At 35.2% G+C, this 25,750-nt stretch overlaps 1 protein-coding gene across 1 annotated transcript in view; it reads right to left on the reverse strand.

Moving 5' to 3' along the window:
• Positions 1 to 733: 733 nt before the first annotated feature.
• Positions 734 to 25,750, reverse strand: part of DPY19L4 (dpy-19 like 4) — a 30,135-nt gene continuing 5,118 nt past the window's right edge. The window contains exons 3-19 of the mRNA XM_084864705.1: positions 24,537 to 24,661; positions 23,306 to 23,396; positions 22,720 to 22,841; positions 22,471 to 22,616; positions 21,725 to 21,848; positions 20,032 to 20,166; positions 19,141 to 19,272; positions 18,938 to 19,036; positions 18,323 to 18,396; positions 15,772 to 15,930; positions 14,699 to 14,818; positions 12,577 to 12,697; positions 10,563 to 10,619; positions 9,851 to 9,933; positions 8,821 to 8,953; positions 6,982 to 7,140; positions 734 to 5,271 (exon numbers count right to left, since the gene is read on the reverse strand). Of these exons, the coding sequence (XP_084720831.1) occupies positions 5,107 to 5,271; positions 6,982 to 7,140; positions 8,821 to 8,953; positions 9,851 to 9,933; positions 10,563 to 10,619; positions 12,577 to 12,697; positions 14,699 to 14,818; positions 15,772 to 15,930; positions 18,323 to 18,396; positions 18,938 to 19,036; positions 19,141 to 19,272; positions 20,032 to 20,166; positions 21,725 to 21,848; positions 22,471 to 22,616; positions 22,720 to 22,841; positions 23,306 to 23,396; positions 24,537 to 24,661 (2,045 nt within the window). The 3' untranslated portion in view covers positions 734 to 5,106. The remainder of the gene's footprint in view (positions 5,272 to 6,981; positions 7,141 to 8,820; positions 8,954 to 9,850; positions 9,934 to 10,562; positions 10,620 to 12,576; positions 12,698 to 14,698; positions 14,819 to 15,771; positions 15,931 to 18,322; positions 18,397 to 18,937; positions 19,037 to 19,140; positions 19,273 to 20,031; positions 20,167 to 21,724; positions 21,849 to 22,470; positions 22,617 to 22,719; positions 22,842 to 23,305; positions 23,397 to 24,536; positions 24,662 to 25,750) is intronic.

The following is a 25,750-nucleotide window of genomic DNA, read 5'->3' on the forward strand; positions in this document are numbered from 1 at the left end:
CAGGTTTTTTGGGCAGTGAGCGCAGCCGAGGTGTTACAGTAGGAATTAGTAGTTCATATAGTCCGGCCCTCCAGCTCTCTGAGGGACCGTGATCTGGTCCCCACTTTAAAAAGTTTGAGGACCCCTGGACGTGGCCTCTTGCCAATGACCGCCTTCGGCGAGAGGCACACTTCTCAGGTCTAGCTCTCAATACTGAGCTCCTATGTACCCGCTGTGGATATGGTTAACCCCATTTTACAAAGGAAGTATGTTCAAAAGATAACTAATCATGTATGTCACTAAGGTTTAAGAAGTCGGTACAGCCCTGGCCAGTGTGAGTCGGTTGGGGGCGTCCTGTGCGCAGAAAGGTTTGCTGGTTCCATTCCCAGGCAGAGCACAGGCCTGGGCTGCAGGGGATCCCTGGGAGGGGCGTGCAGGAGGCAGCCGCTTGATGTTTGGCTCTCAGATTGATGTTTCCCGCTCACTTGCTCTCTTTTCCTCTCTAAAAGTCAGTTTTTAAGTTTTCTCTCACCCCTCGGGGGAAAAACATCAGTTCAGGTGCCTTGGGCTCTCTGAGCAGTACCATGGTGGTCAACAAGAAGGGGGCCAGGAATTAAGTGGTTGATCCATTTTCTAGGAAAGATTGGTATGATGTGAAAGCACCAGCTATGTTCAATATAAAAAATATGTATTGGAAAAACACTAGTTACGAGAACTCAAGGATTATATGTAAATAAAAAACAACTTAAAACATCTTTAAAGAATTTTATTATGGAAACACAAGGGAGTGTAATTAAGCATGAAATAATTTCATTCATGATAATAGATACACATTATAAAAATGTGAAGTAAAGTAGTTGACATCCTAACTCTTTCAAAGGATTTATACATATTGAAATTTTTATTCTTTTGCAAAGACATAACCTTAGTTATAGGAGGAACACATTTAATCTAAATATTCAATGTAATCGATATAATTCATAAGTCAACATACATAAAACCAGTTGTAGTTATCTTTGTTAAACAGCTGTACAAAATAAAATACGAAAGGATTCTTTAGGAAATATTTCAAACCATAAGTCTGGAATGCATGTTTTTTCTGATACTATTATTCCACTAATTACAACGGTCAGATGTTCAGTGTACTTCCTATAGAACTGCACGTAGGATTATATATGCTGAGATTAAATCATTTCAAATTCTAATAAACTCATAAACAGATATGGTTCCAAGAAGCCTTTATACTAAACCCAGCAAATCTTTTGTATTATGAAAAACAAGTTTAATGTTTAGAAATCTTAATGGATGAAACTTAGTTGACTCCAATATATTCCTTTGCAATTTTGTCCTCTAATTTTATTTAAACTGTTAACTCTATACATTAAAAAAAATTAAAAATAAGCCATTTTTCAATAAGGAATTGTTCAATTTCACTTTCAACTTTTTTAGAGCTATCCTTTTAATACATATTGGGATATAAAACTATTAGCAAATAGCAAAAACTATTTTTAAAAGTGGACCAATAAAGAGAGAATACATTGAGATGCAAATCAGGAAGCAGTGATTTGCTTTACAGAATGTTCTTAAATATACAGAATAATTCATAACATATGCCCTCTAAATACTCATGCATTTAAAATAAACATACCAAAAAAATTCAACTGGCATACAACTTTTAGAAACCCCACCAATTTTATAAAGAGAGGCACCAGTTTTACCCACAAAAGGCATCAAAATGTTTTAAGTTCAAAATAAACGGGCCAAAAAACAATTTTTCAAAAACAAAACAGTACATATTCACTGTGTCCTTCAAAAAATTCATAGTTTTTTAAAGCATATTTTTCAGCCCTAATTTGTAACATACTTTGACCTCCATTTCTGCTTTTCCTTGAATCATTCTGGACTGTGCAGAGTGTCCCGACATAGAGGCATCGGCAATGTGGGTTAATTTCCTGAAAAACATACCGTCTATATACAAGTAATAAAGAAAAAAGTTCCAAAGTACAACGCATACTCCTGAGGTTGTAAAACCCACCAGTCTAACAAAAAGCACCAAGATACAGATGTCAAAGGAAGAAAAAATAGAAACCAGCAGAGTCAATGTCACAGACCTTATCAAATAAGTTTTATTTGTTGGATTGTTTTGCATATGGGAGACAAAATAGAATCAACTAGTTAACTTCACAAATGCAAATAAATAAATGAATTTAGCAATCTCATCTCTGCCCTTAACAAAAATTTGTTTAATAGTGTAAATAGAAAAGTGAGGTTGTGCTTAATAAGGAAAAAGTTAGCAAATTCCTCTTATGGAGAAAAAAGAAATGGATAATATTTTTCTTTTCAAAAATAAAAAGTAAACTTTGAAATGAAGTTAAGGCACTTATTTCAATGTTTTTAAGGGCAAAGTATTTTTATGTTTCTTGAAGAAATTCCTTCCACACAAATACCACAAACTTTGCTCCTCACATAATAGATTTTTTTTAATCCTCATCCAAGAATATTTTTCCATAGATTTTTAGAGAGTCGAAGAGAAAGGGAAAGACAGGCAGAAATATCAATGTGACAGAAACACATTGATTGGTTGCCTCCTGTACGTGCCCCAACCAGGGCCGGGCCAGGGCCGGCAGGAGCCTGCAAGCCAGGAACGTGCCCCTGACCAGCGAGGGCACATAATAGATCTTTATTGTCAAACCTAACAACTGTGAGTTACCCAGACAGGATTACTTACAGAATGTTTAATCATTTGTTACTCTACAAATAAAGAAATTAATTAAATGCACTCAGTTTTTCAGTACTATTGTTTTAACTACAGTTAAAATAGAAACAAATAAGCTTACTTCTCATATCCAGTATTATTATTTTTATATTGAAGATCACATTTTCCTTTTTAACATGCTGAATGAAAAATTCATTATTTTGCCGAAACCGGTTTGGCTCAGTGGTAGAGCGTCGGTCTGCGGACTGAAAGGTCCCAGGTTCGATTCCAGTCAAGGGCATGTACATTGGTTGCGGGCACATCCCCAGTATGGGGTGTGCAAGAGGCAGCTGGTCGATGTTTCTCTCACATCGACATTTCTAGCTCTCTATCCCTCTCTCCTCCTCTCTGTAAAAAATCAATAAAAAATATTTTTAAAATTTTCATTATTTTGAAAATTCAATTAAAATTTCTCCAAATCTGTTTTATTTAAGAAATAAGTTGACAGAAGAAAAAGCAACTTATTGATATGCCACAAACAAAAATAAAACAACAAAAACACAACAAACTAATTCTGCACATTTGATCGTAATGTAAATCATTAAAAATTCAATAAAATATTTCATGCTGCATAGAAAATAGGCTGCTTTATTTTCCTTTCACAATATGCAAGCTGACTTTTAAATCACCGTGTTTTACATGTTCTACGTAATTAGGTTAACTATGGAAATATTTTCATAAGGCTTGAGGCTAAATATTAGTGACTCACTATTAAGATGTACAGAGAGCCGGGACCTGTTTGGCTCAATGGATAGAGCGTCAGCTTGGGGACTGAAGGGTCCCGGGTTCGATTCCGGTCAAGGGCATGTACCTTGGTTGCAGGCACATCCCCGGTAGGGGGTGTGCAAGAGGCAGCTGATCGATGACTCTCTCTCATTGATGTTTCTAACTCTATCTCTCTCCCTTCCTCTCTGTACAAAATCAATAAAATATATTTTAAAAAAAATAAAAGATGTACAGAGAACCTGAAATACCCTGTCTACAGCTATCTTAATTGTTAAAAATTACATAAAAGCATGAGAACTAATAAAATTAACACACCAGATATGACACAGCCATTAAACAATTCTTAAGCTCCTAAAGAGCAAAGCGTCCTAGAGCTAGTCTAAGAATGCATGTGCCTTTGTACTTTTAAAATATATTACAGAAAATAAAGATAATGGAAAGATGTTCCCTTTTAATGTAGAGTAGTGAAACTGTAATTTTTACAGCGCTTTGAAAACCTGGCCATTAAACAGACATCCCATCCTGGCCAAATAAGTCATTTTAGTTTTCTTTTAACAAATGATTAAAATATGAAAATATTTAACTTAGAGGAACTAAGTGCTGGGAATTTTATGATTGCCATTTTGTTCTTAATGTTGAAGACTGCCTCACAGTTTCACAATAATAGCACTTTTGTTTTATAATACGCCTATCTGTAAAGAGGTATATTTAACAGCATCTGCACATATCTCCAGAAACTGTAGCTCGTTTTAGTGTACATATTTTTATTCTGACAGCAATTTTTTACCTAATATTCTAGTATAAAACATGTGAATAGGTTATAAATCCCATATTTGTATTTTTTAAAAACCTGATCAACATTCTGTTTTAAAAAATATGTAGGTAAAAAGGGTTACTATTTATCAAGTAACTATTTAACAAGTTACTATATAACAAATTCATATCAAGTTTATGAGCATAAGTGACAAAAGTCATAAAGCAATAAAATGCAATATCATGCACTATGTTAATTACTAAGAAAGTGCTCACTTGGATAAGCAGCAGATGAGAGCAGTATCACGGAAAATCTGGATATATCTTTATATATATATATCCTTAAAAATCACTTTCCTTTATGCCATTTCCATTTTCATTTAAGCGCCACATATTTCCAGCTAACATTACGTTAGCTTTTTATTGTAATATTTCAGTCCTATTATAAAGCATAAAACACCTTAAGAAACTGCCTTGAATGTGAGAATAATTCTCTTCTTCTATTGTATAATTATATCATATTAAGTATACATTAAATGTTATGTTTGAGAACTATACTCAGACCTTGAATACAGTCAAATTCAAGATCACTGTTATGATAAAATAAAGATTTCTGAGGAAGTTTTTATAGTAGTTTGGAAGGTGAAATCTTTAAAGACCATGTAACAGTAAGAAGAACCGCTGGCTGGAATACTGCGGAGTGGTGATCTTTAACATTTACCAAAGGCCAGGATGTTCACCTTCTGTTCCCACGATCTCTGGGTCCAGCTCCCGGCAGGAGAGGAAAAGCAGCAGCAGCACTTTGAGTGTCCGTGCTCCGGGTTCCGGAAAGAAGCCCCATTGGCAGAAGAAAATTAACGTTTTACTTCAGATGGACCAAGTCTCTGCTATTTTCAAGACTGAAAGGATATCACAGTGTTGATTTTATATACAAAATAGGATCTGTTCCAATACACTCTAGTGAAATAATTCACATATGGAGAATAGTTAATTTTGACCTCGTGACAAAATCGCCCGTATTTTGAGTAGGTTAACTTGTCACCCTCTTCACAAACCACCTATCAAGAGATATGAAACATAATATTAAAAGCTTATTAAGGTTACAGGATAAATAAAGTCAAGCTACAAATGACCACATTTGGGAATATAGTAGGCTAAACATGAACTATCTCACATTGTTCAGTGAACATCTCATATTGTTCAGTGAAGAGAAGCCTCTTCATTAAGAGTAACCATATACACTAAATTTCTGAGCTTCCCATTGAGACTGAGAAACCAGTATAAAGTGTTTCTAATTTTTAAAATATTTAATCCTAAAATGTAGAAGGCTGTATCTCCATAGTCCACCGAGAACCTTATCATGGCTGAGAAATGAACATCAGGGTGGGGCAAAAATAGGTTTACAGTTGTTCATATAGAAAATAATATGCTAATAAGTAATAAAAGAATAAACTTCGTTTCTCCATACTCACAAGTATAAACTACTTTTGCTTAGTCCTGTATTTTTAAAATTTTGATGTGAGAGAGAAACATCACTGTGAGAGAGAAATGTCTATCAGCTCCTTCCAACACGTACCCAACTGGGGACTGGGCTGCAGCCTGGGCATGTGCCCTGACCAAATACTGAACCGACTGTGTTTTGGTTCAGAGGGCGACACTCTAACCAACTGAGCCACACTGCTCAGGGATATGTTCTTAATGTATATTCAAACATTCCTCCTGGTATAGAACTGACTTACAATTATCTAGTAAACAAGTAAATTTTCGTGACTTATCCAGTGCACACCTTTACATTCCCACCTTAATGATGTTCACTCAGATAGCTTAGCTAGCTTGAAGGATTTTCTATACTAAAACACTAAATGTTCTTTTAATGCCAACGAAAGATGTCAGAGAGCCAACTTTCAGAGTAAAATGATAGATTAGCTTTAAGTCCATGCCTGGCATTATATGCAAGTAACCTGATCTTTGAAAGGGAGCATAAAGTAGCTAAAAGCAGAATAAAAAGGCTTCAGATAGCAGATAGCAATACAATAATTTCTGAATACCTGTGATGTTTACTAAAATTTCATTTTGTCATCAATTAAGCAAAAGACCTCAGACATCAGGCACAAACAGAGAAAATTCAAAATACATGCAGCAGAAAACAGAGTAAGTTTGTATTATAAATTTAAGGGGTCATGAAGAAAGAGAAAGATTGGGGCCCAGTCAGGCAGGCCCACCAGCCAATCTCCCACTGTCTCCCCCTCCTGGCAGGCCCTGCCCCAGTCTTCTGATTGGAACTGGATCCCACCCATGTATGAATGTGGGCACTGGGCCTCTAGTCTATATAATAAAAGCCCAAGCAACCATTATGGCGGAATTATGATGATGACGTGCACTGACCACGAGGGGGCAGACGCTCAACGCAGGAGCTGCCCCTGGTGCTCAGCGTGCCCCCACAGGCCACTCAGCCAGAAGCCAGGCTCAGAGCTGCGAACGCAGCAGTGGTGGGGGAGCCTCTCCAGGCAGCACTAAGGAGCGACAAGCTGAGTGGTAAGAAGCAGTGAGCAGGCGGGCGGTAAGGAGCGAAGGATCCTGGATTGTGAGAGGGTGCAGGCCGGGCTGAGGGACTGGCCCCCAGTGCCTGAACTCCATGCACCGGACCTCTAGTTGTTATATAACTTTTCGTTATATTCTTAGCTAAGTTCCCAAATTATGTTTGAAGATTACAAGTTTAAATAAAGCCATTTTTATTAAAAAGAATTCATTTCCAAATGGTTACTTACATGGCCATTTGCAATGTCTAATAAATCTTTAACCCTACAGCCTCTCCTGGTTCCCACCTCATTGCAGATAGCATCCTCTACAATTAGGTAATTTGCTTTGTAAGACGTCAGTATTTTATAAATATCCTCTGCAGATCGCTTTGAATAGATTTGATAGATCTGAAAGAATATAATTAAAACAGTTATTTTAAAGGACATTTAAAACTTTTGTTAATCAAAACTACACATTAATTTTTCTCTACTATGTTCTTAGTACCGAGTACTCTCTGTGGGAAATAAAGATATTCACTGAAACGTGATTCCTGCCCTCAGGAAGTTTATAAAAGTATTCCTATGCAATTAGCCGTTTGTATATCTCCTTTGGAGAAATGTACATTCAAGTCTTTTTATATTCTTAAAGAAACATTGATTTGTTGTTCCACTTATTTATTCATTCATTGGTTGCCCTGACCAGGATCAAACCCACCCCTTTCATATAAGAATGATGCTCTACTCAACTAGGGCTACATTCAAGTCCTTAGCCCATTTCCCCCCAGCTTTACTGAAATATAATTAACACATAACATCACATACATTTAAAGTATACAATGCGCTAATTTAATATATTAAATATGGCAAAATGATTGCCACCATCATGTTAGCCTCCATTATGTCACATAACTACCATTCCTTTTTTTGTGGTAGATTTAATACCTACTCCCTTAGCAACTTTCAAGTATGAATAAAATACAGCATTAATAACTATACTCACCATTTTGTACATTAGATCCCTAGAACTTACTCATCCTATAACTGGAAGTTTGTATCCTTTGACCAACATCTCCCAATTTCCTACCCTCTAGACCCTAGTAAGCACTCCACGATTCTATGAATTTGGCTTTTAAAAATTCAATATATAAGTGAAATAATACAATATTGTCTTTATCTGACTTTTTCACTTAACATGGTGCACTCAAGATTCATCCCTTTTGTTGCAAATGGCCTTTGTCCACTTTTAAATTAATTCATCTTTCTATCATTGAGTTGCAATAGTTCCTTTAATCTTTTATATTATTATATATCAGAGTATTTTATACTCATTCTATACATAAAATAAAGACAGCAAGGTTAAAAATAACTTGACCATTGTCACAAAATACTGAATGAGCCAAGAATGCCTAAAACTCAAGTTTTGATTACTATGCATTTTTCAATTTTTCTTTTGAATTAAAAAAAAAAAATTTATCTGAGAGAGAAAGGAAGGGATAGATGGATGAATGGATGGATGGATAGATAGATGGACAGACAGACAGATAGATAGATAGATGACATTGATTTGTTGTTTCACTTATTCAGGCATTCATTAGTTGATTCCTCCATGAGCCCTGACTGGGGACCTGCTCTAATTAGATCATGTCTCCAGACATTGAAAAATGCCCCCTACGGGCATAGTTGTCCCAGGTTTGAAAATCAGTGGCACAGGGGATCAGACAAAAATCAGTCACATGTCATGAATTATAGATATGTGTCTAATTCAAATGATATGGTCTCTGAACATTAAGTAACTAGATACCATTCTAACGTTATACTAAGTATAATAGCCCACACTGAAACATAAACCACAGTGTAATAGATTTTTAGCTTGGAAATACAAAGTGTATCAAGAAATTAATTGACTTCTTTCTTTCAATAATCTGAGAACAATGATATTATGCAGCTTTTTAAAATTTAAAGCTAATTAACCTTTTAAAAATTATTTGGATTTCCCCAGTTAATCAGGAACATATGCATCATTACAAAACTATACTAAAATGGAGTGATGTCAAAAGAGATCCAAATATAGAATCTAAAATGCCTTACATTTTCATTCCTCTTGAGAAGATCATCATCATTGTAAAGAGGCAAGCTTGTCACCATCCATCCAGTGCATAATTTAATCACACCCATCAACTGTGGACTCCCTGCAAACACAGCTGCAACTGGAGCTTGCCTTCTGCAAAGAACCATAGAGATTTAGACACTGAAAGGTAAATATATTACTTAGATCACTCATTTATATAAACTCTGAAATACCAGGCAACTTACATTTTATTTTATTATGTTTTTATTTTTTTAATATATTTTTATTGATTTTTTTACAGAGAGGAAGAGAGAGGGATAGAGAGTTAGAAACATCGATGAGAGAGAAACATCGGTTTCAGCTATTTTATTATATTTTTAAAATATATTTTATTGCCGAACTGGTTTGGCTCAGTGGAGAGCGTCAGCCTACAGACTGAAAGGTCCCAGGTTCAATTCCAGTCAAGGGCATGTTCCTTGGTTGTGGGCGCATCCCCAGTAAGGGGTGTCAGGAGGCAGCTGATCGATGTTTCTAACTCTCTATTCCTCTCCCTTCCTCTCTGTAAAAAATCAATAAATACATCTAAAGAAATAAAAAGTTAAAAAAAATAAAAGAAGGTGTTGGGCCTGTTGGTGGTGAAGCGTGGAGTATTTGTCCCTTTTATTTCATATTTCTAGGTGTTTGATGGCAGAGTCTGAAATTTCAGACTTATCAATGCTATATTTTCAAAGGAGATGAGTTCAATTAGAAAATTAGTATTATAGGAGGATCCAAGATGGCTGCTCGGGTATACACCTAGCCGCAGCAGCTCACAACAATTTCAAGGGAATACAACTAAAATGTAGAGTGGACATTGCCCAGAGCTACAGGTAGTCGACTGACAGAAAATTAGTATTATAAGTCCAATAAAAAAATTAAATATCCCTAAAAATACAATGTAAAATTTTATGAGAATCTGACAAAAACATTATTATATACCCTGAATCCATAAGATAGTACACAATGATTAATTAATAGTTTAACAACAATATTGGGCAGTTCAGTTCTTACTTTATCCAGGTCATAAGTTCCACTGTATCTGGGTCATAGAATTCTTGTAGTTCAGTTAATTCTGTCATTAATCTTGGAAAAAACTAAAATGCAAAAACAAAACCCACCCAAAGTATAAGTATCTAGAAAGTTTAAAACTTTCCCAGAGTATTTGAAAAGAGACTTTTTTAACAAACAATTTTAGAACACTGTTCTGACAGGGACCTGCTCAATCTTCTCAACCCAAATCAACTATTTTATGGTTAATTTATTGTCTAGATTCAATAAGTAATTTTATAATTACCAAAGTAATTACTAGTTGTGTCTTTTATGCACACACATCATAAATAGTTTAATTAATTAATCTGAAGTCAAATAGTTCACATGTTTATTGGTGATTAGTTTCATGCTATATTATAATCCAAAGAATTTATATTATTTTATAAATATTTACATTTGGAGTTGCCAAAATACTTTTTAATATAAAGACTGGTTTATTCAGCAATTTCCTTTGCCAATTATAAATTGAATTAATGACAGTATTATACAACAGAAAATTGCATCAGATAGCATTCTAAACATATTTTAGCTTTTCTATCATGTTCTTAATGATAAAAAAAAATTAAGCATTACTAATAACAGACTTTATTTTGTTAGGATAGTATTTCAATATAAATATCCTACACACATATCTACCTTATAAAGTTTTAATACAAAAATCTGATTTTCTTACCTCCTTCCATAAGCTGATACCTATTATAGTGGGCACAGCCATGCTCAGAATAAGAGCCTAAAATATGAAAGCAAAAGGGTTATGAATAAATCTATTTCAGAGTGTACTTTAAAGTACTAGACACTACTCTGTGACAAAGCACATTATCAATATAGTTATACAAATTTAAGTTTGCATGAAGCCTAGCTCATGAAATGAGATGGCTGAAGACCAAGGATAAATTTAAGACATATCAAACTTGAAGTGTAAAGTGAAACATATACATTTACTATATAATTTTGAGGCAGAACATAAAAACAGTAACACAGATGTATTTCAAATAGCAGATCAATATTTGGCAATTGTGACAGGAATTTAAGTTATGAAGAGTACAAAAAGGTTCCTGAACTGCCACCTAAAACACTAATAACAACAAAAAGACAATGACATACATAACACAGACAAAATAGCTAATAAACATCAATATACTAGTATGCTAAAATAAGAATGTATAAATTTCTTGGGAAAAAACTGGCAAATTACAACTTGACTAATATTAAAGGTAATTATTCATTGTCTTTCTCCTTATTGTCCCATGTTCATTGGTGACCCCTTGATCCAGTCATAAACCAGCAACATAGAAAACAATGATAATTTCTCCCTTTTCCTCATTCTCCCACACTTAACAGGCACCAAATCTTATTAATCTTCTACCTATTATTTTCCCTCCAATATAGCACAGTATGAATTGAATGGACTTTGCAATAACAAAAACCTAGATGTGAATCTTTATTTCCAGCCTTATAAGTTTAGGCTTTATTTAGTTGCCTATAAAACACTGATAATAAAACTTAGCTAACAGGTGTCTGTAGGGGTTGAGTAGCATGTGACATGCTTTGAAAAATACCTGCCACATGTTGAGCACTCAGTGAATTCAAGCTTCCATTACTTTCACCTACAACTGCCTGTACCTGAGTGACAGCATCTTTCCTGGCTCCAATCTGTCACCCGGAAGTCTGTCATTCACAGAACTGTAAGGGTGAGCGGAGAGAAAACTGTAGGTCTGTCTCATACCCCTGCCTGCAATCTTAATGCCTTCCTACTACCTATAGGACGAGACCTGGTGCACAGCAGGACCCTCTTCAACTTCCCCGGGATCATCTCCTGACCAGCCCTACCTCACCTCACATCTTATGTGCTAACAAAACTGAATGTATCATGCTCTTTCTTTTCCTGTTTTCATACCCTTTGATTACATCATTTTTTGCCTATCTGTGTTTATTCCTTCTACCACAAATAACCTTTCTTCCCCCTTCATTTAATTAATAACTTAGCATCTTTCAAATGTCATACTGGGAAGTCTTAAAAACTGAAATAAGTATCCCTTCTCTATGTTCCAATAACATCAATACTTTTTAAAAAATGTTTCTATTGAGGAAGGGAAAAGGAGAGAGAGAAAGAAAAATCAATGAGAGAGACACATCAATCAGCTGCCTCCTGCATGTCCCTACTGGGGATCGAGCCCACAACCCACGTATATGCTCCTGACCGGGAATTGAACCTGGGATCTCTTGGTCCATGAGATGACACTCAACCCACTGAGCTATACCAGGCAGGTGCATCAACATTTTTTATTACCTACTTTTATGATCAGGAGACCATAATCTACATGATGAAATTATTATGTTTTTCTTATCTTTGTACTCCAAGCACATTGCACACAGCAGGCAGTATAAATGCTCCATTCACACTGAAAACATACCAGAGATCTCAATCAAACCGAGAGAGAGATAAAAATTAATTCTTGATCGCCTGTCACATTACTGGTTTACTTTCTTTATGTGTTAAGTTGTCTGCATTAAAATGCATTTCTTTCATACTTAGAAATTATTTTAAAAATGTATTTACAGGATCTCTTCCTGCCCATAAGTTATAGTGTGATTTACTCATGCTATTTCAATGGTATTCAATGTGGTTTCCATCTACATTAACTACAAGAGAAACAAGTACTGAACCTGAAATAATAATGACTCACCAACAACACGGGGTGGACAGTCCGTAATCGAAGCCACCTGAAAAGTGTCGCCCAAAGTTCAGGAGAACACACACCAAATGCTGCTAACATGCATACATAAGGAGTCCAGAGGTATTTCAAGCTGGAAAAGACAAAAGGAGTTACATATGAAATATCACATGAACATCAATATTACAATCTGGTTTCTAACTCCAGGAGATATCATGCACATTGAATTATATGTATAGAATATCCCCTCAAACACAAACTCTCTGCTCTAGAGATTAGACCATTATGCAAATCCACGGATTTCTCTGAATCCAACCCTTGCTCACTATTTTATTGCAAGAGCCTATCAATTAAAATCTCTACCTTTAGACTCTCCTCCAGCTCAACCAAATGCCAAATGAATCTTCTTGAAACATAACTATGACTTCCTTTTCAAAATTCTCATGGCTCCCCAGTGCCTACTGAAATAAGTGAAAACTCACCTAAATAGTTTTTAGGACCCTCTAAAATATGGCCTTGACTCGTCTTTCCAGTTTTTTCTCCTACTACATCTCTAAATATGATTAGTGTTCCAGACAATTTGCAGAACACTCTTAATGCTGCAATCCCATAATGCATATGTGTTGCCCTTATATGTACAAATGTACCCCTCTGCCTTAGACTCTGATTCCCATTACAGCCGGACTTGTTGAAATCCACACTCACCTTTCTTTTCTCATCTTCTACTCTATCTGATCACATCTTCCTTTAAAAAGTCCTCCTTTGGCTCTGAGTTGCAGCTCTTCCTATGGTCCCTCCACCACCGTCCCTACTACTATTCATGTAGTTTCCAATTCCTAAATACTTTAGTTTTTAGCCCCTTTCCTCCATTGTTACTCTCCTCTAAATTCTACTGTGATACCTTCTTAATAGTTTCTTTTCTCCTAATCTTGTTTTGCTCAAATCTTTCTCAATTTTTGCTGCCAGAGAGATCTTACTAAAATCTGATCCTGTCAAATTTTGGCTTTAAACCACCTAATCTGGTCTCTGTTTCTTTTTCTAGACATTATCTCTTACTACTTATCTCTTATAATTCCCAAAAAATACTTCTTCCCAAATTACATATACACAAGGAGAGTGACAGCCGGGCCAATCTCTATTTCTCTCTCAATACTGTCACCCCATTTAGGAAATGTTCCTGAAACTGCCCTCTCCTCCCCACCTCCACAACTAACAGTAAATGCCTTTGTGAACTCCAGTGAGGTTAGAAAAATTTATAGAGCCGAAACCAGTTTGGCTCAGTGGACAGAGCGTTGGCCTGCGGACTCAAGGGTCCCAGGTTCGATTCCAGTCAAGGGCATGTACTTTGGTTGCGGGCACATCCCCAGTAGGGGGTGTGCAGGAGGCAGCCGATCGATGATTCTCTCTCATTGATGTTTCTAACTCTCTATCCCTCTCTCTTCCTCTCTGTAAAAAAATCAATAAAATATTTTTTGAAAGTTTATAGACTTTGAGTTTATTATATAAAGTTTTGCAAATGTATTCTTGAAAGTATCCACCTATTACCACTGGAAAGCACACTTCTTTATTTAAGAAAATAGGTCAGCCCTGGATGCTCTGGCACAGTTGGTTGGGCATCATCCATGTATTGAAAGTTGGCCGGTTTTATTCCTGGTCAGGGCACATGCCCAGATTGCAAGCTCGATCCCCGGTAAGGGGCATGCAGGAGGCAGCCAAACAACGTCTTGGTTTCACAAGGATGTTTCTTCTCTCTCTCTCTTTCCCCCTTCCTCTCTCTCTAAAAACTCAATAAGAATATACTTTTAAAACTTTTTAAAATATATTTTTATTGATTTCAGACAGGAAGGGAGGGGGAGGGGGAAAGAGAGAGAGGGAGGAGAGAAAAAGAGAAGGAGAGAGAGGGAAAAGGAGAGAGGGAGATAGAGAAAGAGAGAGAGAGAGAGAGAGAGAATCATTGATTGGCTGCCGCTTGCATGCCTCCTCCTCGGGATCAAGCCAGCAACCAGAGCATTTGCACTGACCAGAAATAAAGCCAAGACCTTCTGGTTCATAGGTTGATGCTCAACCACTGAGTCACATCGGCCAGAAAATAAAAACATACATTTTTTAAACAGGTAAAATAAAGTACACTTACCCTTCTATAATCATTGCAAGAGAACCAAAAAAGATGGTGTGAATCACATGATAAATTACTTCTGGCCTTTCTCCAATTCGTCCGTCTTCAAGAGTAACAGTTTCTTCCAGGGACTCGCCACTACAGGAAGAAAATGTGTTCTTTACTAAAACATATATTTGAAAAATAAATGATCTTAAATTTCCTCATAAAAAGAAATATCGGTATTTCTGATCATTTTTAAGTATATTCTGCTAGTTGAATACTAATTTTCTATCTCCAAATCTTTGAAAAATGGCTTTTAGAACCTCAATGTAATCAACTCAAAGAAGACTAAAAATGAAAGTTCAGAAATGTAATGTAAAAAGTGTTTTAGGCCGAAACCGGTTTGGCTCAGTGGATGGAGCATCAGCCTGCGGACTGAAAGGTCCCGGGTTCGATTCCAGTCAAGGGTATGTACCTGGGTTGTGGGCACATCCCCAGTAGGGGGTGTGCAAGAGGCAGCTGATCGATGATTCTCTCTCATAGATGTTTCTAACTCTCTATCCCTCTCTCTTCCTCTCTGTAAAAAATCAATAAAATATATATATATTTTTAAAAGTGTTTTAGGATCCTTTCCAAGATCAGTTATCACTGCTAAAACAATATAGTAAGTTGTAATTTAAACAACTCAACTCTCAAAATCAAGATGCCACACACAGTCCCCTTTTAAACATGAAAAACATTTTAAAAAATCATCAAACTTTATAATTAAAATCACTTATACTACTAGCTTCATTGAAGTTAAATAGAAAAAAATTATTCTTATGTTAAGTAAAAATCTGAGTAAATTATCAAGTTTGTGAAAGCTTACCTGATTACTTAAATATTCCTCATATACTAAATCTGGATATTACATGTTTAGATTTAAAAACTTAAATTTTATCTGGTTAACTTATAGTTATAGTTATTTTTTTATATACTAATGAAGAGAGAATGGAATTAGAAGCTCTAAAACAAATACACAAATATTGGAAGAATATTAAAAATAAGTGTTTTATATACTATATTCCCATAATATATTAGAAATGTGATTGATTCTCATTGGTACTTACTTAAATCTCCTAAAAATAACTTGCACCATAGAAAGAAAACAAATAATTAACACTAAAACATAGAAAGGTAGTAAAGAAGACTGTGTCAATCGCAAAAAAAATTCTTGAGATGGTGCCTGTAGGGATTCTTGACATAGGAGCCAATTCATTGTGAAATTCCTATAGAAGACACAAAGCACATTAAAATAACAGGTGTTTTAAACTACTGACCATAAGAGTATTTTTTTTTATCTCGGTAGAAACTTAGATAAGACAAAACACATTTCCTAAATCCACTCACTTATAACAGCCTGACCCCACCCTCTACAAGTGAAGACAATAGCATTTGACCTCTCCGCTACAAACTGCTCCAATCAATGTAAAACTGCGGCTTCCTGTTCCCAAGGAATGCTACCATCTGTAGAGCACAAAACAGTTCTCAGGGAGTTTCACTTTCCATTTTCATCTTGAAGACAGTAAAAAACTCAGCTGTTTACCTCTACATCTGCACTATCCACTATGCTAACGACTAGTACATGTGGGTATTAGCTTTTGAAATGTGGCCAATATACACTCTGGATTTCAAAGACAAAAAAGAATTTTAAGCCAAGACCGGTTTGGCTCAATGGATGGAGCGTCGGCTTGGGGACTGAAGGGACCCGGGTTCGATTCCGGTCAGGGGCATGTACCTTGGTTGCGGGCATATCCCCATTGGGGGGTGTGTAAGAGGCAGCTGATCGATGACTCTCTCTCATCAATGTGTCTAGCTTTCTATCTCTCTCCCTTCCTCTCTGTACAAAAATCAATAAAATATATTTTTAAAAAAAAAAGAATTTTAAAATACAAGATATATTAATTTTTAATTGTTTATACATTAAAATAATATTTTGGTATATTGGATTAAATAAAATACATTACTAAAATTAAATTTACTTTTTTCTTTTTACTTTTTAAATATGACTACTAGAAAATTATTTATGTAGCTCACATTATTAGACAGCCTGAGTTTAACAAAAGTAACTCAACTGCAACCTCTTTTTTTTTTTTTTTAATATATTTTATTGATTTTTATAGAGAGAAAGAGAGAGGGATAGAGAGTTAGAAACATCTATCAGCTGCCTCCTGCACACACCCTACTAGGGATGTGCCTGCAACCAAGATACATGCTCTTGACCGGAATCGAACCTGGGATCCTTCAGTCCACAGGCCGACACTCTGAGCCAAACCAGCTAGGGCCATGTATTTTTCTTAAAACATATAATATATTACCTTGTGAAGTAAGTCTAGAAGCTGACATGCTAAATTAAGGGGCTGACATAATATCAACTAAGAAACAATGACAAAAGCAGCCCTTAATCTTAAGATCATTCTAGAGTTTTCCAAGGTTAAAAGGAAAGAAAGTCAGTGAAACTGGCAGAAAATTACAAATGTCTACAACCAATTTTTACTAATTGCTTGCTATGTATAAGGCCCATAAATACCAATATGAATCAGGGCTTTCTAATATAGAACATAGCCTTTTAAAAGATCATTTTATCTTATACATACATATATGTCTTACACTTCAGAAGATTTCTCCAGTTTAAACCATGTCAAATATTTTATTAACTGTGATATATCACAACATGAAATTACACGCATAGTATCTAAAATCCCATGTAATTGCAGCAAATGATAATAGAGTTCTGAGGAATATTATATGAATTAGAGAAATGTGCAGGTAAAAATAATTTCCTGTTAAGCAAATACTCTGTAAATATGTAAACGCATGTATTTCATTTTAGGCTTTAAAAATGCATTTGATAAACAAAAAAACAAAAAACAAAAAAAGGCAAAACACTATTCTTGAATTTTAAAAAACATCAGCTTCTTAGCTGTCCTCTTATTGGAGCAGGCAGCCTGTCAGACTCCTAAAAAGTCAGCTTCTCCTCCAATCCCATTTTAACACCAAGATGAGATTCTTCGTTATGAAATAAATATCTTACTGTCTAACCCCTTTTTGTGCCCATACCCTTTTAAAAAACCTATCTTTTTCACTGATTTCGGAGAGGAAGGGAGAGGGGTAGAGAGGGAGAAATATTTATGATAAGGAGAATCACTGACCGGCTGCCTCCTGCACACCCCACACAGGAGACAGATCGCAGCCCAGCATGTGCGCTAACTGGCTCACAGGCTAACCATTGAGCCATGCGGCTGGGCCCCATACCCTTTTTCATGTAAGCATTTTGCCAATATAGTAGTTAAAATTACTGTGGTTCTTTATAATCTTTCATTTATTCTGACCTTAGATGACATCATTGTTCCTTAGCAGGGGAGAAAGTAACCTCTAAATACTTTGAAGATATTGAGGTTGAAGTGATTCTAATTTCAAGAAGACCTAAATGAGAATTTTTTTAATGAGAGAAAAGATTAATGTCAGATTATTTTCAGATTATTTTCTAGATATAATATCCCAAATTATTTATTTTTCTAAGTGGTATTAGTTAGGTGTGTACTTCCTCCTTTGATTATTTTTGTTCTTTATCTTCTGAGTGGTATAAAGTTAGATAAACTTAAATAATCTAAAACTTACTTAGTCATATTTAGTCCAAGTTTCACTTCAAGGAATTTCAGCATGTGCTCATTTTCTTTGTGTGGGACAAACGCCTGGAGGAGAAAAATACAAGTTACCACAAAAAACAATTTGCTATACTTACAGTAATATGCTATTGTCCAATATTACACACAGAAAACACAGCAAGACTACAAAACAATAAACAGGAATGAAATAATACATGGTGTAACTGTGAAGCAAGGAGATCCACTGGCATAGGTTTACCACATTACTTAACACTCAAGCCTAAAATGAAATATAAGTTTTCAACCTTATCCCATCTGGCTTAAGTAATTTACCTACTCTTCCAAATATTTTGACTCATCTCAATTGATTCCATGTATTACTTAATGTTAACTGCATAACAATGACTCTTCAAACTAAATGGAAAATAAAGTAGATGTAATTTTTAAAGTACAGCCGGAAAATAACCATAATCCTATTTTCTAACTTAATATGCTAGGCATGATCATTGGTCAACTCAAAATTTTACTGTACAATTATCCTGCTATCTCATTATCCTCATTAAAATTTAGGTCTACTCTATTTCATTACTTCATTTATTCTGCTACATAAAGACACAGAGTTACTTACCTTCATCATAATATTCAATGTCACTGTCAGAGTACACACCAAATGAAAATTAATAACTTTCATTATTTTAGCTACAAAAGTTCTTTTCTTCACATTTGGCTGTGGGGGGAGGAAGGGAATAAAATGAACAAAGAAGTGAGGCATAAAAAAATTAACATTTTAAAAATTCACCATAAGAATGATAAAAAGGCCATTTTAATTACCTGAAGGCACTTAACAAGCATTAAGACTACTATTAAACTTAATAAAGGCGACACCAATAAAGCTGAATTCTCAAACTGCAGTAAATATCCCAGAAACAGAGAAAATATATAGATTTTATAAACTTCATGAATCTGTAGGGACAAAAATAAAATGAATAAAAGCAAAATGAATTTTATTGTCCACATTTTCATTAGTTTTGTTTAGATTTTACTAATATAATCACAAGATAAGTACTCTATTATCATTTAGGACAATATTGTGCAAATGTTCTACCCATTTTTTAAGGTTATGCTATGTAATTAATTTATCACATCCTTCTGGAAAGAATTCTTGCAAACAAAGCTAAAAGTTTTAAAACTAAGGACATCTAAATCTGCTGGAAGAACCTTCTGCAGTCCCAAGCTTTGACTTAATTTGACATGGCTTACCTTGTTGTTAAAATACGTCAATGCAACATCGAACTGCACAAACCTTTAGCAGCAGTTCCCAAAATGTACCTAATGAAAATATACAGCCATAGCATGCAGGACCAGAGAAAAGTATTTTTGCATTTGGTCTACTTAACCATGAGCATAAGAAAGTTAAATTCAGTGTTTTAATAGAAGATCTTGCAAGAAAGTTATATGTCTTAATAGATTTAATTCTAAAATTCAATAGTATAATAATTTAACTAAAGTTAATTCACTTTATTTTTTTTATTATTATTTTAATCATCATACAAGGATATTTTTTCCATTGATTTTTAGAGACAGGGAAAGACAGAGAGAAATACCCATGAGAAAAATTCATCGATCGGTTGCCTCCTGCATATTTGATGGTTTTAGATACAACACTATAAAAACATTTATTCCTCTGATTATAAAATCACAATTTCAAAATGCCATTAATACCTTGTCACTTTGCTCCAGTGAAAAATTATCTAGCAAGAACAGAGCTATTGCTTGAAGAAATAAGAGGTAGTGGCTGTACTCCCACATCATCATGAACATGTAAGTTGAAGCACTCATCAGTAAGTAGCAAAACCTCTAGGGAAAACAAAAGAAAGAAACTAAACATCAATAGCACTATTGCTATAAATATCTCTGAGGTTGTTACCTCAAAGTGGGGCTCTGTTACTGGTTCAACTTTAAGCTCATTCTTGAAATTTTGTTTCTAAACGTAATTATCAGTAAATCCTTACATAAACAGTAAGATCTTAAAGCACTGGAGAGAAAAATCAATGACAGTCCTTCAAAGCTCAACACCACACTGAGAATTTCAGAAGACAAAGGGAAAAATAAAATAAAATTCAGTACAACTTTCTTTCATCATTACCTTACCTCTTTGATGAAAGAAAGTTGTACTGAATTTCTTTATTATGTAATATTTTAAAGCAAAACCTCAGGGAATATGTTTTTTTCTTCTGTAGATTCTTTTAATTTTTGAAAATGAGTTGTATGTTAATAAACACTGACTTTGCATTAAAAAAAATAACATAAAGAAGAAAGAATACTGTTGCTCAGAGAGCTATTTATACAAACACAGCAAAACAAAACGTACAAATCTGAAATGCGTTAGTGTTATCCTATATAATAAAGAGCTAATATGCTAAGTATCAAAGGGCAGAACGAATTTCTGGACAACCTTCCAGACAAAGCTGTGAGGGCTGAGGCCTGTGCACAAATTTCGTGCATCAGGCTTCTGGTTTTACATAAAAAAGAAAATGCTATAGTTAAAAAAAAGAAATTAGAAGTTTCCTGTGCTCAGAATATTTGTCATCATTGAACGTGGAAGAGAACACAGTACATTTTCCTGAGATTTCAAAAAGAAATCTCAGAGAAACTTTACTTCTTTTTGAAATCTTAGAAAGAGTGCATCTTATTTCCCAGCCAATCAGGTTCAATAGAGGCCTTTCCTTGGTCCTTATGATTTCTTTTTCCACGTAGGAATTCTAACCCAAGACAGGCAGGTTGTCAGTCTATGCACTAAAATCTTTACTGTGTGAGTCTGTAAGCTTCCTCTGGCTGCCAAAAGGGTTTATGGCAACAACAACAAAAGAAAAAACCTGAACTGTCTGGGACAGACTCCTGAAACTCACTAACCCACCTACACCCCATCACAGAAAACCAAGGTAAACAGAGATGTGCAGAGCTACCATAACAGCTAATGTTGTTGTCATTTGTAGACACTTTTTATATTTCATTAATATTTCTTTAACTTGTGATGACCAAAGGCCATTAGTGCTCCAGAGGTGAGAGAAATTGTAAAATAACAATGCGATTTTCAAAATAAGATATTATTCATATATTTGTCAAGTAACTGCACTAAAACAATATATCTCCTTTTGCCTAAAAATAATTTATTGTCAATTAGAATGCAGAATAACAGTGTAATTTATATCAAGACTATCTAACTATATCATTTATTATGTAGTAGCTAAGCTTCCTTGAATTTAACTCATCATTAGCTTTAAAGTATGTACCAGATTTGTAATATGTCAAAATTGTGAGAAATAAATTTGTATCTTACCCCCCCAAAATTATTTGTATGATTAATGAAAATAAATCCCAACTTATGACCAAAAACAGCAAAATTCTATCTTACCTCTCCATAAGTATTTAAGTTGCTTTTTAAATAGCCGGTAAGTGCAGCGATTTGACATGCAAAATATGGTAGTGCCCAGTTTTCTCTTAAAGGAATGGAGTATTCAATTCTTGTTGTATCTACCCTAAAATAAACCACAGATAAAGAGCAAAATAGCAAGACATTATATTTGTGTAAAACTATACTTTTCAAAATAATTTCACACACATCTCATTGTTCTCCATAACAATCCTGTGACATAGACACAGACAGAGCCAACCACTCCATCAGCCCAAAATTGGGAAGCTTAATCCAGCAATCCCTGTTCCAAAGGTTCTACCACTGTCCCTCAACTCACAAATTAGTGCGTAAAATCTTTAACACTCTGCTCCAGAGAAGCAGTTGGCTGGATTCTCTCCTCAGAGGCTCCCTAAGCTAAAATCAAACCATCAGCTAGGGCTGCAGTTCTCATCCGTATTTATAGCCTTTTATGAGCTCAGTGGTTATTGGGAAAAATCACTTCCTCCTCATTTCAATCCAGCAACAGAACAGCAAACCCTTCTCATGCTTCAAACTATCTTTGCACTAGTAGGAAAAAGCTCTCCACTTTTAGGGGTTCACACCATTAGATCAAGCCCACTGGGTAATCTTCCTCCTTAAGGTCAACAGTGCATATAAAAATATAAGGGTCAGGGGGAGAGCATTTCTAGAACTGACTACCACAGACACAGAAAGTTGTAAAACTTAATTAAAAACACCTTTCTTACCTGTTAATAATGAACCATGCAACAGTAAGCATTCCTGCTAGCCAGGTTCCACTCATAAGCCAACTTGTAACAAATAAAGCAGTAACATATATTCCTTGCAATCCAAAAACAATACCAATATAGAAGTATACTGGCTCAATAATCTCCTAATTGAAAGAAAATAGAGAAGAACAAAATTCCATCAATTAATTTTGAGGATCCATAAGTATGTGAGATAATAAACATTATAATAAAAAGAAAAGCACATACGTTGCTACCAGTTGCTTGATATAAAACACTGGCTATAAGTTCCGGATATAGAGACATTTGTTGCACTGCATTTATAGTCCTCAGAGATACAGTTTTGTTATTATGTGTCAGTTCGTAAACACCTAAGGACAGAAACATTTTTCTCTAGGTTATTTATTGTGTTTTTATGATAACTAAACATGCCAAATGAAACATGTGTCTCATTTTTCCAATTATTTTATTAAGTACAAGGAAGAACAATATCTATATTCTGAGGCAAATCTCTACAATCAAAGGCTACAATTCAGAAGAACAATGTTTTACTTTATATTTATTTATTTAACCTCACTAAGGACATGCTTAGAGAGAAGAAGGAGGAAGAGAGAGAGAGATTGACATGAGATTAACACCAAGTGGTTGCCTTCTGTACATGCCCCAACTCAGGACAGAACCCAAAATCTGGGTATGTGCCCTGACCAGGAACTGAACCGGCAACCCTTCGGTGAGAATGATGATGCTCAACCAACTGAGCCACTTTGGCTGGGAAAAAAAGATCTTTTATTTTATAAAAATATTGTTATTAAAAATATAAATGTAGTTATCATACCTCTTCCAAATGAAGGTGCCTTTAACATATCTTTATAATAAGAGTAATAAATGGCACTGTCACCCTGGAATGTGATTTCTCGTTCAAGCTCCTAAAAGAAAATATGATTATTTAAATACCAGTGTCCTAAATTTCAACCGCTATCTTCCTTCTCTCTCATCTTCTAAACTAATAGTACTTATTTATCCATTTATTCAAAGATATGTTTGAATTTTCCTTTAAGTAGGTCAAAGTTTTGGGTGTTTGGTTTTTTTTATTTTTTTTATTTTATTTTTTTTTTTTTACAGTCAACAAAGCCACATTGTTTTATTATTCATTGTCATTCTTAAACCACATTTTCAGTTCCAGGCCCCATAAATCAATCTGTCCTGCTCTTCCCACAGACATCAGCTTTGACCTTTGAATTACTGCTGTTTTTCTGTTTGGTTTTTTTTAATGTTTTTATTGATCTCAGAGACAGGAAGAGAGGGGTAGTGGGGTGGAAACATCAATGATGAGAATCACTGATTGGCTCTAAACAGCAACCTGGGGATCTAGCCAGCAACCTGGGCCTGTTCCCTGACTAGGAATCAAATCATGACCTCTTGGTTCATGGGTCGACGCTCACCACTGACCCATACTGGTCAGGCTAAAAATATATTTTGATCCTGAAATTTTCAGATTGTTTCTGAAAACTAAAAAGCTGAGTAAACGCCTCATCATTTCACTGCCACCAAAAGTCTCTGATAAATTAATTGCATGAAGGAAAGCATCTTCATATTTCTATTCTATGGCCTTAAAATATGTTACATTAAAATTTTCAAGGTTGAGCCGAAACCCGTTTGGCTCAGTGGATAGAGCGTCGGCCTGCAGACTGAAAGCTCCCAGGTTCGATTCCGGTTAAGGGCATGTGCCTTGGTTGCGGGCACATCCCCAGTAGGAGGTGTGCAAGAGGGAGCTGATCGATGATTCTCTCTCATCGATGTTTCTAACTCTCTATCCCTCTTCCTGCTTCTCTGTAAAAAAATCAATAAAATATATTTTTTAATAAAATTAAAAAAAAATTTCAAGGTTGATACTGTGAGTTTTTTCAAAACAGCTTTTACACCATTTTGTTTCTAATGGCTATAAATAAGAAAACACTTGTCTGTCATAATTATCACACGATTTGGGCTCCCTGGAAAAGCAAATTAGTTAAATTAATATTAAATACTAAAATAACTCGCATATGCTCAAAATTCTTTCTTCTTACCTGCCTGTTGGAAAACCAGAATTTCCGCTCATGGTATGCTGACAAATAGAGAGCATACATCATACCACTAGTAACTGCTGCAAGACAGCCAATGAAAATCTTTGCAAAGCGCTGAAATAATACATCTGAAAAAGCATAGTAAAAGTAATTAGATGTAGATGATACTTTTATTTATGAACTTCTATTAAAAAAGAAAAAGTAATCAAAAGTTAGTATGCACCCTGGATATGATGTGATAAAAATGGCATTCTAACTCTACGGTCATCCTTCCCAAAACCCATTGCCCCAGTGCAATTCTGAGAAAAACAGCAGACAAATCCCAACAGAGGGGCATCCTACAATACACCTGACCACTATTCCTCTAAACTGCCAAGGTCATCAAAAACAAGGCCTGTGAAACAGTCCCAGCCGAGAGGAGCCTAGAGAGACGTGACAACTAAATGTAATATATCCTGGATGGGATCCTGGAACAGAAAGAGGACGTTATGTAAAACTCAAAAAAATCTGAATAAAATATGGACTTTAGTTTAAAATAATGTATCATTACTTGTTCATTAATTGTAACAAACATACCTTACTAATGCCCTATATAATAAGGAGCTAATATGCTAATTAGACCAAACAGCCGAACGACTTTCTGGATGTCCTTCCGGATGAAGCCACGGTGGCAAGGGCTGAGGTAGAGGTGGTTAGGGGTGATCAGGCAGGCAGGCGAGTGGTTAGGAGCAATGAGGCAGGCAAGTAGAGTGGTTACGGGCGATCAGGCAGACAGGCAGGCCAGCAGTTAGGAGCCAGCGGTCCCGGGTTGCGATAGGGATGTCCCAGATTGTAAGAGGGTTCAGGCTGAGCTGAGGGGAACCCCTCCCTGTGCACAAATTTCATGCAACAGGCCTTTAGTTAAATAATAATAAGGAAAACTCCATTGGGAATTCTATACTGGCTGCTCATTTCTTCTATAAATTTAACATATTTTTAAAAATTCAATTCAATTCATTTAAAAGAGAAATAAATAGAATGTACTACCATACCAAATATCTAAAGAAAAAAATAGATTCAAATTGTAAAAAAAGAAAATAAAATGTACAATTCAATAACTTTTGATGATTATGTATTTAAAACTTCATATACAACTGTTATGTATATGTAACAACTTCTTGATGAGATCACATAAAATATATTTGGATTTCCTACACACAGGATGGTTTAGTCCTGCT

The sequence above is a fragment of the Pipistrellus hanaki genome, assembly GCF_964339955.1.
Source record: "Pipistrellus hanaki genome assembly, chromosome: 17".
Lineage (NCBI taxonomy): Eukaryota > Metazoa > Chordata > Mammalia > Chiroptera > Vespertilionidae > Pipistrellus > Pipistrellus hanaki.